This window comes from Apostichopus japonicus, chromosome 15 (genome assembly GCF_037975245.1).
Source record: "Apostichopus japonicus isolate 1M-3 chromosome 15, ASM3797524v1, whole genome shotgun sequence".
NCBI classification, from domain to species: domain Eukaryota; kingdom Metazoa; phylum Echinodermata; class Holothuroidea; order Aspidochirotida; family Stichopodidae; genus Apostichopus; species Apostichopus japonicus.
This window is the reverse complement of record NC_092575.1, coordinates 28962644-28980734: the sequence shown is the minus strand read 5'-3', so window position 1 is coordinate 28980734 and position 18091 is coordinate 28962644. Positions and strand designations below refer to the sequence as shown.

Genomic DNA, 18091 nt, shown 5'->3' with positions numbered 1-18091 from the left:
CTTACATATATGGGCTAGACAGAAAGGCCGCATTCGGACGTTTGAGAAATTGTCTTATGTGATCTTACTATATGTCTGGGCATACTATCGAGGCGTAGATTATCCAGAACAGTAGTACTGTGTAAACTTCTAGAAATAAGTAGTTTGATAAATGTTGGTAGCAATGAAGCGGAAATGGCGTGCCATATTCAAGACGGTAGTTGGACGAGTTGTCCTGACACCCTTATCGATACTATGACTTGAATGAGGAACATCCACCGGCGGTGGTAAATTTTTGACGTTGGTTACACGTATACGTCATGTATATATTTGGTGTTTCAGGCAACCTTTTAATCGCACAAGCGGAGCATGCAAATAAGTACAAGTAACAGGCTGGCAACTAACCAACAATATTCTACAGAAAGCTAGTATGTACAGTATATGATTAACATATCATTGCCACGTCAGTTAGCAGGCATATTGACAATCACTTGCTGGTAAAAGCTTTCAGTAATGTTCGTTTTAAATGTTGTTAAGGCATGTACGTTAGGGTAGGCCTATATGATTGATAGCCTAGGCCTGAGTTTGGCCTAGGCCTATGTACTACTACTAGTAGTAGTACTACTACACTAGTAGTCATAGTATTTTACTTGGGACAGGGCCCCGGCCTAGGCCTAAGTGCATGATTAGACAACGCTAGGCTACAGAAACCCTGGCTAGCCTTGTATACCATCAAATTTGTGTGCTGTATCTAGTAAGACGCTGAGCGTAAATTGAAAAGATTATTTGGAAGCAATAGAACCAATGTTAGACCTATGAGTATGATAGCCTAAAGTTAGGTAGGTTAGGCAGGTTTCAGTTGTTCTCTGCACACGGTAATTTCCGCACATTACTTTCCGCTGAAAAAATTCTTGTGCGGAAAACAACTTTTTTTTGCAGTTACTTGTACACTATATTTTTCCTTAATTTTAGGATACCAAATTCAGGATGATGAAAATAACTTGAGAAAGTATCAAAGAATGTCGATAAGGATGGTTAGACCAAGTTCATGTCAGAACAGTTAAGCTGCTTATAATTTACAGGAGGCTTGGGTGTTTGTAATTAGGGATTACTTAAAGAAGTAGTATTATATAGCCCTATATATTCTCACTCTATACTCTGTTATTGTGAAAATATCACAAAATACACCCCTCCCGTCCGCCCCCTAAAGGATGAAACTTAGCGAGACCAGATCGTCACAGTAGCTCACCTCTGCTCATCCCAAAAAACGGTAACGGTGTTTTTCGCACACAAATTTGTCAGCGGAAAACAACGTTTTTTCAGCGGAAAGCAAATTTGTACATTCTGCCATAGAAAATGTGCTCTATTCCGGCATTGAAAAAGTGCCATTCCACCATGTTACTCTGATGGTGGTAAAGCACTTTTGTATGGTGGAAAGAGCACATTATTGTGGGTGCACTGTGAGCCATATGAACTGTATACTGCTTTGCTTAACACTACCTACACTACAGTAGGCCCGCAAAATCAACATAATCGGGCATTTAAATTAACAGTCAGAATGGGTCTTTTCAATAAACAATCAACTTAAATTAATTTGATTTATTCAAACAACTATATTATATATTTGAAGACAGTTTTTCAACTCTGAATACAAACTTACAATTAAAACTATTCAATCAATATGTACATTAAAGACTATCTATTCCCCAATCTTGTTCTAACTACAATTCAGTCTATCCAGCATACCGTCACAATTGAAGACGGTGTACCTATTCTTCCACGCGAATCAATGAAAGTTTTTACATTCCATGTAAAATCCATTCCTAAAATGTACTACCTTTCCGCCATAGGTTTCAAGCCTTTCTGTCATGACGGAAAGGATCGAAACCTATGGCGGAATGGTATGGCGGAATGGTATGGCGGTATGCACCTATGGCGGAATGGCACTGGAACCGGCTGAGACTAACATTAACTAGGCATAGTCATAGCATTTTATGTCTAAATTAGGCCCAGCCTAGTCATAGTATAACTTGTTACTTCTGTCAAATGGAGAGTAAATATCGCTGCAAGTAGGCTAAATGTCTGTTTCAACTTTTTTGATGCTTGTTTGAAATTCAACTAAAATGTGTGGATTAAGTCCCACGATAAGTCTTAGAAATATTTATCAAGAAGGAAAACTGGATACATAGAAAGGATGTGTCACAATTTAATGAACCTCACTAGTACTGATGCCCTGTGATGACTTGATAAAACTGTTTACTTTCATTTAATGTAGGTTATGTCAGGGAAACATTGAGCAAAATATGAATATAGGCTTTACAGTTTCATAAAAGATTTAACAAAACATGTTTGAAAATGTTAGTGCACTTTGCATCCTTGTTTCCTTATTTAAAGTTAAACCTCTTTGGCTTTCATCATCATGCACTAATTTAGCTGCTCTTCTTTCTTGGAATTCAGTTGACAAACAAGAAAAACGACAGAAGCTTATAGTCAATCTGAAGATTCCTTGATATGTCTGGAAAAGTGAAACAGCGTGGGTCAGCAAATCCAAGTGATTCTGCTGCATTGTCCCTTAATGAAAGGATACTGAAAGATTGCCACAACTTGTACACTGACCAGGGAACTGGTAAGTATGCAAAGCTATTCTGCAGTAGTAGTAGTCATATTGTACAGTAACTAGTTGGGGCCATTGAGGGGATAGGTTCTGCTCAAAACTGTGTGTTTCAGGCTTCTGAATGGTAGATTTTGAAGAAAACAACTATGACCTTAATGGGTCATTGCTAGTGATAGCAAAACGTACCCAGGAACTTGCAAGTGTGCAACGCTGTGACCTTTCAAGGCTAACAGTGCAATGCCCTTTGAATGAATTACTTGTGGTTTGCGTGATTGAAGTATTTGCGTGGGTATATTTGCATGAAATTGCTATTAGTGAGCAATGGGAGGAAAGTTACAGGTTAGTTTGCAAACCAAAAGTTTCTTTCAAGAAAGTTAAAGCACTTATATAGCACCACAATATCATTCTTGTGCCAGGCCTATCCAACATAATCTTTCTTTGTTGGGCACTAAGGGTAGCGCTCCAGGAGGTCCTTGCTATTTATAGACTAGTTGGAAAGTCGGTAGAAACTGCACCAATCTACCCTTATTGTTATATGGTAATTTCCGTTGTGCAGTTACAGTATGGACCAATGACATGAATTTGACACAGGGTAGTCTACTTATGAGCTGCCCAAGAGTACAAAGGTCAAGTCCTGTTTCATTGAAAGCGCAATGGCTTAAGGCTAGACAGTACAGTGTACACATGTAAAGTAGCGTTGTGCAGGTACCCAGTAGTCAAGTGAATCCCGGTATCCCGATCGCGGTATTGACTAGTCCCGATCTCAGTGCAATTTGTAAATACTACCGGGAGTGGAAAACAACCAGTTATTACGTTTGTTTCGGTATCATTCTCGAGATTTCCGGACATAATAAAAATATCTATGTGTTACTATTTGAAATAAAGAAAAGAAAACACGTTTATTTCTGGTGTCTGTGTTTCTAGTTTGAATAACATTTTGATCAATTTACGTAATGGCCTAGACCTATATATTAACAGATCAACTTTTCACGTAGTAATTTGGACAGAGGCTAAACCAAATATCTAACGTTACTTGGGCTCAGCATGTTGCAGGACCTCAAAGTTATTCTACAATTTTCGTTATTTATTCTTCCTTCAAACGATGATTGTGAAGGTTCCCATGTATGAAATCTTACCACATGTATTTCACCTTTGATATTATAATTATAACAATTCGATAAATTTTGAGCCAAAATCTCAGGGAGTGTATCCAGCTTAAATCCATCTTCGCCCGGGACTGTTTATTTTTATAGCCTCTAGGGTAAGGTACTGGTACACACAGTGCAGTACGGTACTTGAGATTTGATGCTGTAATGGAATGGATTTGTTTATTATTACGGAGGGTTCCACGATGTCATAGAGTTTACTTTGGCTACGTCTTTAATTTTTAAGAAATTTTTGTACGAAAGATGGATATGGTACTTATTGAAAGTATATTTTCTGCAGCAAACCACAGCCAATTAACGATATAAATAATTACCTAAGTATTCTCTTGTATGTAGTTTATAATCCCGTATTTACATAACCCCTATGTTACATTCTTCTTGTCTGTAGTTCCAAACATGTGGTGACTTGTTTATAGTTGAAAACTTTTCATTGGGAACTTTTGAACTTGCCCTATTCCAATATTATTGCTTGACACAGCATAATGTCTGTGACAGCACTACTGTAAAGCTACTACCTATAGCCTGCTAACAGTAGGTGTTGAGTCAGAAACCTTTCACTCAACTACTGTAACAGACTAACAGTACCATATTGCTGTACACAGCATAATGTCTGTGACAGCACTACTGTAGAGCTACTACCTATAGCCTACTAACAGTTGGTGTTGAGTCAGAAACCTTTCACTCAACTACTGAAACATACTAACAGTACCATATTGCTGTACACAGAAATACAATATTTTTTTTCCATATCCTACTTCCTTTCATAAAGCTGAAGATTTTCCTCCAAACAGCGGCCGCAGTGGGTCCTCATTCCTCAATTTACCTGTATAACTGAGATGAACTCATTAAAGTCACTTCAACAAAAGCAGACAGTTCTGTAAATATGAAGTTGAAATCTGCGCAGTATTGAATTTAATGACCTTGAGTTACAATACCCAGGCTCAAAAACGTGTGAAACATCAAAACAGGCAAAGACTTGTTTGTAAAAATCCCAAACTTTGAGGATTTTTCATTTAAAAATAAGGCAAAAATAACCTCCTGGAATTTTTGGTACAAACAGATTGGTACTATATCTGTTCTAGAAAAACTTATCCAACTTTTGCAAGGTGAATTATTCCTATCTAAGACAACCTCTTCTGTACATCAGAGCAACATACAACCTTATAAATTAATATCGAGATAAGCTACAACCCTGAAGATTGGTAAGTTTAAGAACTTTATACTTTTAATTAAAGTAAAAATCCCTCACAGCTCTCACATGGTTATGTTGGTAAAATTGCCATAAAAAACCCTTCCTCATGCTGAATCGCAGCATGAAATAGAAACTTTAGAGCTGCAGAACTTGCAATTTATGTTACAGGAAAGCATTGTGATCATTATTCTGGATTGTTTGGACTGGCCATTACAACCTCTGAAAGAATCAAGTACCCTGAAGCATTAGTTAAGAATACAATTTGTCACTAAAAATAGAACATTTTTTTAGCAAAAAATATTAAGTTGAATGTATATTGACACTTAAGCAAAACAGGCAAAAACGTATTTTGTGAAAATCCCAAACTTTGAGGATTTTTCATTTACAAATAAGGCAAAATACCCGCAGAATACCCTCCCGGGATACCACAGGGGTCTATTCTTGGACCACTCTTACACATTATCTATATCAATGACATATGCCAGGTATCAGAGGTATCTAACACTGTACTATCTGCCGGTGGAGTACCACAGGGGTCTATGCGTGGCCCACTGTTACACATTATCTATATCAATGACATATGCCAGGTCTCAGAGGTAGCTAACACTGCACTATTTGCCGGTGGAGTACCACAGGGGTCTATTCTTGGTCCACTCTTACACATTATCTATATCAATGACATATGCCAGGTATCAGAGGTATCTAACACTGCACTATTTGCCGGTGGAGTACCACAGGGGTCTATTCTTGGTCCACTCTTACACATTATCTATATCAATGACATATGCCAGGTATCAGAGGTAGCTAACACTGTACTATCTTCTGGTGGAGTACCACAGGGGTCTATGCGTGGCCCACTCTTACACATTATCTATATCAATGACATATATACTGTATATGCAGGTCTCAGAGGTAGCTAACACTGCACTGTTTGCCGGTGGAGTACCACAGGGGTCTATTCTTGGTCCACTCTTACACATTATCTATATCAATGACATATGCCAGGTATCAGAGGTAGCTAACACTGTACTATCTGCTGGTGGAGTACCACAGGGGTCTATTCTTGGTCCACTCTTACACATTATCTATATCAATGACATATGCCAGGTATCAGAGGTAGCTAACACTGTACTATCTGCTGGTGGAGTACCACAGGGGTCTATTCTTGGCCCACTCTTACACATTATCTATATCAATGACATATATGCCAGGTATCAGAGGTAGCTAACACTGCACTATTTGCCGGTCCAAAGACAGTATACTGTACATAGCCTAGAATTCCAGGTCATCAACAAGATCGTCCCAAGTTGAGTTATCATTAAAAAGTCTATCTGAAGTATCTCCATCCTTTGTCTACTAATCCTCTTACATCTATCTCTTTTGTGTTCACCATGCTCATTAACCTGTCTGTATTCTGTGCTCGTATTTGTCCCTTCTGTTACTTGTCATTCAGCCTCTGAAGAAGATCCTGCTAGGACTGAAACGTCAGGCCCACTTACTTCATAAAAGAATGACAACTAAACAATACAATGAACAGTATAGATATCTCCCATAACAGTTTGTACTCATAATGTTATTCACATTATGCATCTGAATAGCATCTGATTTAAATACAACAATCCACAAGGAATTCAAATTATTAAACTAATGTAGTGTAATTGTTAACACAAATGTAAATAAGTAAATGTAAATTTTTCTTTTGTTTCTTGTTGGTTTGGAGTGTTCTACTTATTAAACCTCTTGTAGGTTTTATATAAGACTTCCTTTCACACCTGATTTCCTATGTACACAATGTTGTTATATGTTATGTTTAGTTTAGTTTAGTAGAAAAAAGGATCAGGAGGGACATTTAAGTCCCCATCAAGGACCCTATAGGAGAGCAAAAAAACTGAAGACACAAACACTCAGACCCGAATACAATGCTTAAAGTGCTTGTCCAAAGCATTCTCAAACCCATTCACACTACTTGCAAGAACAACTTTCTCAGGCAAACCGTTCCACTCATTCACAACCCTATTAGAAAAAAAGTAAATGCCGAATATTAATCCTTCTTTAGTACTTTGTGACTTTTGGAGTTTACCTCTGGTACAACTACTATTAGCAAACATGAAAAGTCAAAACCATACACAATCTTGAAAACCTGAATCAAGTCACCACATAACCTCCTAAGCTCCAGTGTGGTGAGATTCAACAGTTGTAACCGCCTATAATAAGGAACACTCTTCAAGGAACTAATCATCCTAGTAGCCCTTCTCTGGACCTTTTCAAGTACTACCTTATCCTTAGCAAAATATTGGTTCCAAGCCTGCACAGCATACTCCAGATGAGGCATAACCAACTGCTTATAAAGCTTAACTACGATGTCCTCTTTCAGAAAACTGAAGTTCCTCTTGATCATACCTAAAACCCTATCACCTCTTTTAGCAGCTTCGAGACAATGTTTAGAAGGCTGCAGTGATGAGTCAATGTAGATACCTAGGTCTCTTTCAACGAAGACCTCCTGTAACTCCTCACCATCCAGATTGTAGGTATACCTTCGGTTACTACTACCAATATGCATCACCTTTCATTTATCAATCGATATTAAAAAGCATTTGCCATCCCTGAGACCAGGAAAAACCCAAGTTTATTCAAATCCATTTGAAATTTCTCAGAATCGCTTTTGGGAGAGACCTCAGAATACAGTTTGGTGTTATCAGCAAACTTCTTCACTGCACATAAAATATCTCTATCAATGTCATTTATATAGGCAATTATCAGATGTCTTTGTTAGCCTTTTCTCTCTGCCTTGATGGGGCCCCTACCATGTATAAAGTATGTGGATGTCAGTTATATACATACTTCCTTAATACACTTAGTTCAGTGTTTAGCTTTCAGACATAATTCACTGTGGATACAGATCAACGGTAACTCAGATACTGTATGTACCTCATTCAATTGATTGCAGAGTATTCCCATACATGGCAAGTTTTCTTTTTCAGGCTTTGTTTAATGCAACTTTTTAATTTTTCTCAATACTTTATGCTAACTAGGCAACTTGGAAGTTTATGCCTAAACGCTTACCATAAGATAACCTTGTTGATCAGTTTGGAAATTGCTGAAATGTCAATGTTTCTGTAGTATATACTGTACATCAACTAGCATGGCCAATGTATGGAGCATGCTTGTTCTAAAACACTGAATGTATGTAAACGTGTAAGAAATTAGCATATTACAGGTGACAATAAAATTTGTGACTACATAGCATAGACCACGTCTCCACAGAGCTACATCCTGTATGTCAGTCATAGGACACTTGGCACATTGCTCCTACTGTACGTACTATAGTACTGTGGATTGCTAGAACATGTTGTAGCTTATGAACTATCTTCAATGGAGATATTTAAGTGTTTAATGTGAGCAAGATGTACAGTTGCTCCTTTGTGCCTGTAATTAGGGAAAGGACTGGAATATTTTGTTGGAGGTGGCAAGTCTTTCATTTTGTTAAAGTTTGTGTTGGATATATAATACAAGCATCGTGTATTATGTTAAACTTGTGTTAGATATCTAAGACAGTTGTGAAGAACTGTGTTTGGGCAGTTCAGCCTATGTAGAGTCACATGATGTAAAGTCTGCATCATCTACGGTAGTATAGTTGAAGAAATTTTACCGTATGTCATCAAGTATTTGGGATTACTAAATCTGTATAAAAGGCATCAATGTTGTCATATCATTATCAAGTTGTACCCTTGTGGAATGTCAGTTCTTATCTGTCTAACACATTGTCGTGTGGTCAAATGGTGCAAGAAGAATTTGGCAAGGTACTGTAATCCTTTCTAAGTATTGAAGTGATTGCTATGCACACTAGAGGTCTTAAATTTGTCATTTCTTGATTTTCTTGTCAGTTTAGTTTGTTGATTAAGAGCCTAGTTTTTCATTGCATTAATTAGGGAATAATGTCATTGTTTTTTTAGGCAATGATATTATATAAGATTCCTGAAAATAAACAATGTCAAATTTCCATAAATGCAAATGTATCTGGACTACAGTATAATTCTTTCTGTGAATTAAGACAAACATATTGTAGAGTCTTAAAACCAGCAGTTGCTTTCAATAGATTTGGTTTTCATGTAACATATCTTTACAAAGTGCTGACCACACTAATCCTCATGGACATTATCAATTATATTGTAAAAGTGATGCAGTTGTCTGATGGCTTCAGATGATCTTGAACTCTTTGATAATAAGTTCAGCCCAGATGAAGTTTTGAACGTGATGTTTAACAATTGATAGAAGAGTAGTTTCCAGGAAAGGGGAGGGGTATGGGGAGGGGGGGGCAGATAAGAGGAGAGTAGCTTGTAGGCCAAACCGGCTGCCTAATTTTTCTCACTATTATGACCACGAACAACCAGGCTGTGTGTGGTGAAGGCTTTCTGTACATATACTGAATGTGTGTACTGTAGGTTCCCAGTGGTTGCTATGAGTTAATATTCTGATGTTATTATGAAATTCAAGATGTAATTTCCTTGTATACTTGTAGGAAATGTTTGGATTTAAAGCAAGGATATTTAAAGCAGTACTGATGTCATGAGATGATAAAAGTATTCACTCACTGTATGATGATTACACACTCTCCATATATGTACTGTACAGTAACAGCTGCTACATATTTGAATACATGTATTTGCCATAGATCTTAAGATATTTTCTACTTTAAGTATTAAGTGGAAAGCAAAGGAAGCTTTAAATGCTTTAAAGAATTGATAATGTTTATCATGCATTGTACATGGTCCAGTGATCTTGTTCTCTTAGAAACAGGTTTTGAATGAAACACCTGATTGGGAGATGGCCATTTTAATGGCCTTCATGAATCAGGGCCCTTCATTCTACCAGCTAAGCATCCTAGTAGCATTTATTTCTGTTATGAAATTCAATGGAAATCAGAGATTCTGATCAATTGGTTAATTAAAGATAGTGAAGAGCTCTGAGTTCTTTAGGCTCACTTTTGGACAATGTCATGATGGGCGATTCTCGGGTAACAGATGTGACAATCAGACACATTAGATTATTGTTCTCTTTTTTTACAGTAATAACATATTTTCCTGTTTATTTATAACACCAAACATGAACAAATTTAATTAAATGTAAAAAGTAAAAGCAATATATTATGAAATGCTAATGAAGGATCGCTAATTACTATGGTAAGGACGTGACACATTTCTGACACATACTGTACTTTTGATTTTTGAAATTCACAATGTGAAAAGTCTGTGAAGTTACTGCACTTACCTCCATATATGCTATTTGGCTAGATTAAGTGCAGATGGGTGTTCAGTCACATAGTTATTTGTTAATTGCCACTTGCTAAGTTTGGTGAGGAACCATAAATGTGCAGTCACGGACATGTAATCAAAAGTAACGAACGTGACACTTCTGAATTCTTGAAAACTTTTATCTAAGTTTACATTTGAAACATATCATTGCTGAGTTATTTTTATATTTTTACTGTGATTTTATAGGTATTGTTTGATTAAACTTATAATTGAATGTCAATATACCTCAAAAATAAATGTTTATTAGCTTTTACTGATTTTTCTAAATTTGGGTGAATCTCCAGTGAATGAACAGTGCGACAAGAAATTATACAGATTTCAAACAGATTTTAAAAGTTAATACATTTGTGTTGTTTGTACTGTGTCAACCCTTTCCTAAATTTATTACATTCTCCTCCAATACAATATTATTGTTTTTCTTGTTTTGATGAAATTACACACGTCTAGTTGATACAAATGATGTAGCAGTGGTATGTAGAAAAATTGTAATAACCCACCATTATCGGGATGTTCTGCCATGTTACACATTCCTAAAGGATTTCGGTGTTTCCCATCACTCCCAGCCAGACTCATAGAAACCAAATTTAACTGATGATATTTACTTGAAACACTGGCAAACAAGTCAAATTTGACAAAGTTTAAAAAGAAATTAAACCAATGCAAAACGCTTTAATCAAGTTTTCTTTGAACTCAATTTGACAACCACTACGTGATCTAACCAAAGAAGGTGGTTCAATCTTACAGGCAATATTCTGTTCTTCGTTAAATATACTCTAGAACTGGCCAGATTCACTTTGAGTTTCCTTTTCTGGCCATAACTCTCACTTCAACATCATCTTTGATAACTTTGGTGACAACTCCAGGATACCAATTGCTATCATATTCAACAAGACACCATCACCTGAATTCAGCACTAGTGGATCGCCAGCAGGTTTTGAGGATCAACTGGTTTCATACCCTTTGTGATGTATGGCTGCTCTTCTGTGTCTTTGGATGTATTAGACAACTTCACATCATGTACAGTAGCAGCCAACATGCATACTTCGTATGCCAGGGATGTCAGCAGTGGTTTTGTCTTCCCACGGATTGAGCTTTTCATTCACAGAATCTATCTGTTGCTGTGTCAGTTGAACAGCTTTTATGTTAGCTACTGTAGCAGAAGTGGCTCTAGTGTGGATGCATACTCTGCAGCATTCTGTACAATGCAGGCTTCTGACTTCTGCCCCTTTACCTCCGATACCATACACGACACCCTTACCCTGGGATGTGGCAAAGTATACCCTCAGAAGGTACAACAATTTCATCATCTATTGGTTCTTGAACTCGCATGATAGTTCCATCACTCCAAATTGCCTCTCAGAGTGTTCAGTTGGTTCTATCAAATGTATGAGCTCATATAGTTTGAAATGAAGGCAATGATGGTAATGTTTGTTTTTGTCATGAGTATCAGAACAAATCAGATAGGTGTCACAACCTCCATTGAAGAATACTGCAGCAGTGAACACTTACAGGTTACACTTCTTCAGCTCCAAAGGGCTACCACCTGAATGTGTTTAATTCTTGTATGTTCCTGGACCTACGGTATGCCATCTATGGTGGCTCCAAAGGGCTACTGCCTGAATGTGTTTAATTCTTGTATGTTTCTGGACCTACGGTATGCCATCTATGGTGGCTCCAAAGGGCTACCGCCTGAATGTGTTTAATTCTTGTATGTTCCTGGACCTACTGTATGCCATCTATGATGGCTCCAAAGGGCTACCGCCTGAATGTGTTTAATTCTTGTATGTTCCTGGACCTACTGTATGCCATCTATGATGGCTCCAAAGGGCTACTGCCTGAATGTGTTTAATTCTTGTATGTTTCTGGACCTACGGTATACATGCCATCTATGGTGGCTCCAAAGGGCTACCGCCTGAATGTGTTTAATTCTTGTATGTTCCTGGACCTACTGTATGCCATCTATGATGGCTCCAAAGGGCTACCGCCTGAATGTGTTTAATTCTTGTATGTTCCTGGACCTACGGTATGCCATCTATGGTGGCTCCAAAGGGCAACCGCCTGAATGTGTTTAATTCTTGTATGTTCCTGGACCCACGGTATGCCATCTATGGTGGCTCCAAAGGGCTACCGCCTGAATATGTTTAATTCTTGTATGTTCCTGGACCTACGGTATGCAATCTATGATGGCTCCAAAGGGCTACTGCCTGAATGTGTTTAATTCTTGTATGTTCCTGGACCTACGGTATGCCATCTATGGTGGCTCCAAAGGGCTACCGCCTGAATGTGTTTAATTTTTGTATGTTCCTACATGTATACCCTTAACTAATGGTAGAGTCAGCTATGTTGCTTAACGCTAGTAACGCTGATAAGCAACCTACCTTTGGTGATGATGTACAGTAAATCTGATCAATAAATAGTACATGCCCATTGATATATCAGGATGGTATTCATAAAATAATGTAAATTTATACTAATAATCACAGTTAGCAGTTCAAGTTAACTGTGAGATGAACTACACAGGCTTGAGTGTACTACAGGGGAAAGTCACATAATACTGCCATTAGTACAGACCTACTGTACACACTTTACAAACTTCAATGATGCTGACAACATGTATGGTAACTCTTTGAGCTGTTCAACTGACCATTTTATATAGATCTAAGTTAGCTTGTCATTAAAACACAAAGTATTTACTATAAACCATGAAACAACAGTCAACAACTAGTGTGGAAAGAATATACAGTATATGTCAGATGGGGTGCGAGTACAACTCTAGAGATGGTAATGACTTGGTAATTTTCTGGCAGGTCACCACAATATACTGTTCTGTAGGTGACATTTGAGTTGTCATGTTTGAATTGATGTTAGCAATGATGTAGATCAAACTCTTAAAGGTCAAGCAACATGTAACCAATTTCTTTAAAACTTGCCGCATACATGTTTTTTTTTGCAGCATACATTTAGTTTTTTTAACCTAAATATTTATAAATTCTTTTGCCTCCTCTCCTGCTACTTAAGGCTGATATATTCTGACTATAATTGAGTACCAGCTTTCTACCATATTGGTGAAATTTGTTTTTTCTTTGCTTAATCTGTCTAACCTACTATTATGAAGCTTGCCTATCTCTGGCCTAAGCTAAATTAAGCTATGGTAACTTGCTAGTCTGTCCCATTGAGATGCGGTCTCTCTTTGTCATTGTTATCCATGAACTTGACACATCCCAATCTTCTCTTGTCTCTGGTTCAATCATGCTTTGTCAACCCCCCAGCCACCCTCCCCCTTCAATGAGCTGGTATATTTCAAAACAAGGGGAACCTGTTTAACAAGGTCTGTAGGGCCCCTTTATATTATTGTCATTAGATCACAAAGTGAATTTGTATACAGTATACACATGTGCACACACTAAACACATTATGTAGGTAAAGATCATGTAGCTTGTATGCTGGGTCAGAGTCCTAGTGCAGAGAAATAAACAAATAGTGACATCACTTGCTTACTTACTTTGAAGCTTTCTAGCTGATTTTCATGTAAAAATTGTTCACAGATGCACTTAATTTTACATCTTATTGTCTTGTTTATAAATAATTTTGTGAAATGTTAGCAGCATCCTTTCATGAGAACCTGTCCATTATGGCCTGCTTTAACAGTTTCATTGTGTTGTATTGCACAAAATCTTCATTTTTATTTTCATAACTTAATAAGCAAAATTGCATCCATGTTCTATTTTTTGCAGTGTACAATTAGTATGAGTGTTCCAAATGGATTTATGAACCGTTACTGAGCACTTCATGTAGCTTGGCCTTTTATATCATTTTCTCACAAATATGTTTATTTATGGGGAAATGTTGTAGTTTTGTATCTGTCCAGATTCTCCTCTTGTTATATTAATGATTTACCTTTTTAGTATTTTGGCCCATACTGTAACTTTACTTCCTGTACAGTGGGCCTCTACTTGATATCAAGAGTTCAAGACTTCAATAACTGTATTAACCTGTTATCTAGGTGTAAACATGTTGTTTAGTGTGATAGATGTATTCTACATAGTTCTTAATTAGGCCTCTATAGTTTACAATGTCCCTGTACTTGCTAATCAGGCCTGTGGTATGTATATATTCATTACATGCAGTTCTGATGGTTACAAGCCAGATGGCTCACTAGAGGCTATTTACTTATTATCTTTGGTATTGGCAATAGGTCTCTTGCAATAGACAGTTTTAATGTCAACATATTTTGTTGTACATAATAAACCTTCCTAGGAAAAAATAAATTACCTTGCCACTTAGGAATTTGATAATGCTACTGTACAGTTGGAATAAACTTTAATTCCGTCCATGTTGAAGGTGTAATCCTTGTTTAACAACTTATACTGTACAAACTAGGAAGACTTTGTTACCATCTGACAAGCAGCAATGTTCTTGTTAAAGGTCACATAATGAGTGAGTGGGCATGTGTGCTTGTTTAGTTTACATTGAGTGTCTGTTGTAAAGGTAACAAGAAAATTGACATAGGTAAAATTAGATTAGTTTGACATTTATAAAATTTGCCCACTAAGCCCAGTTTGTTGAAAAGAGAAACCTGTCAAATATATACTGTACTTGGATAAGTTTATTTAACCTGCAAAATGTCTCCCCGTAGAGTCAATTTTGACAATAAAAGTAAATTGCACTTTCTGCAGACATATAGCACAGTATCATTGCTACAATTCTTTGTCTGGCAGTAGGCTATTGCAATGACAACGTAATGGAATGTGCAAGCGTAGTGTGCACCTTACATAAACAATTGATTCACATACTTCACAAACAAGGCCCAGGATGCAGGATCTTCTATAAAACTTGATCCAGAACCCATCAGACCCACACCCCTGAGAAATGAGACCTGATCCAGAACCCACCAGACCCACACCCCTGAGAAATGAGATTTACTTCGCTCCTCGCTTACCTGTCTCCCCACAACCTTAGCACCCTCATTCTACCGCGCCTAGAATGTCCTGATAACCTTTTAACACTGTGCACCCTCTGTGACCCGGCTTCACGGGTCACCCCCCATCCTTCTCATTCTACCAACCAAAGCGTCTACATCGTAAATTTTCGAGCGGATTTTTTCCACCGAATTTCGTCCACTTTTGGTTTCTAGGATTGGAAATTTTTTCCCATCCACTGTTCTTGGAAGCATTTGAAGCCTTTGCAGCCCGATAAGTATCCTTTTCTTATTCTAAGAGAGGTTTTTAGGGCTGTTTTCTCGGGAGCGGCGTTCGCTCCGTTTTTTTCTGTGCAGAACACTAGCACTGGTAGCAGTTCTGCGAATTGTTTACAGTAGTTACGCTAGTTCCCGCCTTTTTGGCTACACACGCTATTGCGTTAGTTTTTTTTCCCTCAACCGTTGTTTAGTTGTTAACTACTCTACTTCTCTTGTATTTCGTTGCCTTATTCGATTCATATATATTTTTACTTGTCCCTTCCAGGCTCGTTCCTGGTTTTTCCCCACCTTGTGGGCTGGCCTTAGGCCTGTTCTGTTACCTTGTAAGCCGCGGGCCTCTAGCGAGGCACGGTGTTAAGGTAATATCGCATTGACTTTATTCCACATGTATATTATATTATCTCTCCCTTGTTAGCTTCCCCCACCTCCCCCTTCTCCTATCTTTTTATTTAGAAATAGTTTCCTTAACCAGGGGTTTTCAGTCATGTCTAGGAGCCAGCTGAAATGCGTTAATTGCTCTATGTTCCGGCCAGGGAGGGCCTGGGATGAGCACGATCTTTGCCCCAAGTGCCGTACGTGCACCAGGAGGGATCCTTGTCTGGTGTGCATTCAATTCACCCCAGCCAATGGCTAGACATCGACACCTGGCTAGCAGGTCAGAGAAGCAAGCTACAGGACAAACTAGACTTGCTCCCCAACCCCAGCGGCTCCCTAGTAGCGGGAGACCGAGCACAGATAGGAGAGGAAGAGGAAGGAGAGGTGGTGGAGAGGGGCCCAGAGGGGGCCGAGGAGGAAGGAGAGAGAGAGAAAGAGAAAGAGAAAACATCTTATTAACAGGATGGCTTTCCATGAACTTCACTGATAATTGGCTCAACATGATGAAATAACATCTTTATTAACAGGTTGGATTTCCATATTCATTACCTCTCTTACACTGACTCAACATGTTGGGATGAATTAACTTCTCATTAAAGTCTTGTAGTGTGTTTGCCAAATTTTAAATTCGACCTTTCCAGCTTACTGGCCTAAAAGCTCAGTGAAAATAACACCGTTCTATAAAATTTTGATATTATTTATCATTATTTTTATTGAGTTATCTATCGCTAAACATTTTGAGCTGAATAAAAATTGGCCATATTTTTTAACACGTCAGTAGATTCTACAAACTTCACTCAAAATTTGCAAGCACCGCCCAACAGATCATCCGCCAATCAAATCTCTCTGTTTTGTTTATGACCTTTAGGCATAGGACTTACGAGTGGATGATACAAGTATAAAGGTTACAAATTTGGTGTAATGAACATGCTGGTATGGGCGGTCGCAGTGATTTTACGATAAATCATTCGCACCATAAGGGCAACAGAAAACAAATTTATTTCGATTGCACAGCTTTTCTCTATTAATCCCACCTGGTCAGAATGCATTTAGAATAAGAAACATTGAATCTGCTTCGGAAGTTTGTTTTTAAACATCTCATTCACAGGATGATTTGCCATATTAATATGTTGCACAGACTAGACTCTACATGATGGTTTGAGTAAACTATTCAGTAAGATTCCTTTGCTTCACTGACCTTGATGTAACATTACGGGATGACTACTGTAAACATGTCAGTAACAACGGTTATTCTAGAAGCCTCTATAGACTCAACATGATGGGATGAGTAAACATCTCATTAGCAAGATGCCTTTCAATAAGCCTCACTGACCTTGATGCAACATTACGGGATGAGTACTGTAAACATATCAGTAACAATGCCTATTCTACTAGCCTCTATAGACTCAACATGTTGCGATGAGAAAACATCTCATTAGCAAGATGCCTTTCCATAAGCCTCACTGACCTTGATGCAACATTAAGGGATGAGTACTGTCAACATGTCAGTAACAATGGTTATTCTAGAAGCCTCTATAGACTCAACATGATGGGATTAGCAAGATGGTTTTCCATAAGCCTCTCAGGCATTGACTCAACATTATTTAAAATAACTATTGGGATATTTGCATACATTTCTAACAGAAAATGCTACCATTGGAACATTGACACACACTATCTGTACTAGAGATCAGACACAATTGTAATTTCAGTGTCATTGAAGTTTGATATTTATTTGCAGTGTATTATACAGTACTAGAAACCAGTATCTTCCCATTACCACAGGAATACAGATCAAGTGCCCTGCTTGTTGTATTTTAAGGATCAAATTACAATGGATGTAAATCATCCAGTCATACTGTATGTACAGTAGCTATGACCCTGTGGCCAGTCTATGGTGGGATACCCTGTACTATGGGATAGGATACCCTGTACTATGGGATAGGATACCATGTACTATGGGATAGGATACCCTGTACTATGGGATAGGATACCCTGTACTATGGGATAGGATACCCTGTACTATGGGATAGGATACCATGTACTATGGGATAGGATACCCTGTACTATGGGATAGGATACCCTGTACTATGGGATAGGATACCCTGTACTATGGGATAGGATACCCTGTACTATGGGATAGGATACCCTGTACTATGGGATAGGATACCCTGTACTATGGGATAGGATACCCTGTACTATGGGATAGGATACCCTGTACTATGGGATAGGATACCCTGTACTATGGGATAGGAT

General features: G+C 38.0%; 1 protein-coding gene across 3 annotated transcripts in view; it reads left to right on the top strand.

Moving 5' to 3' along the window:
- The first annotated feature begins 238 nt into the window (after window positions 1–238).
- The window catches only part of LOC139981005 (uncharacterized), an 80767-nt gene continuing 62914 nt past the window's right edge, over window positions 239–18091 (top strand). The window contains exons 1-2 of one of the 3 annotated variants that reach the window (XM_071993100.1): window positions 239–407; window positions 2437–2605. In XM_071993100.1, the coding sequence (XP_071849201.1) occupies window positions 2491–2605 (115 nt within the window). In that variant the 5' untranslated portion in view covers window positions 239–407; window positions 2437–2490. Of the gene's footprint in view, window positions 477–2436; window positions 2606–18091 lie in introns of all 3 variants that reach the window. The other 2 variants (XM_071993099.1, XM_071993098.1) reach the window with 2 other exon arrangements.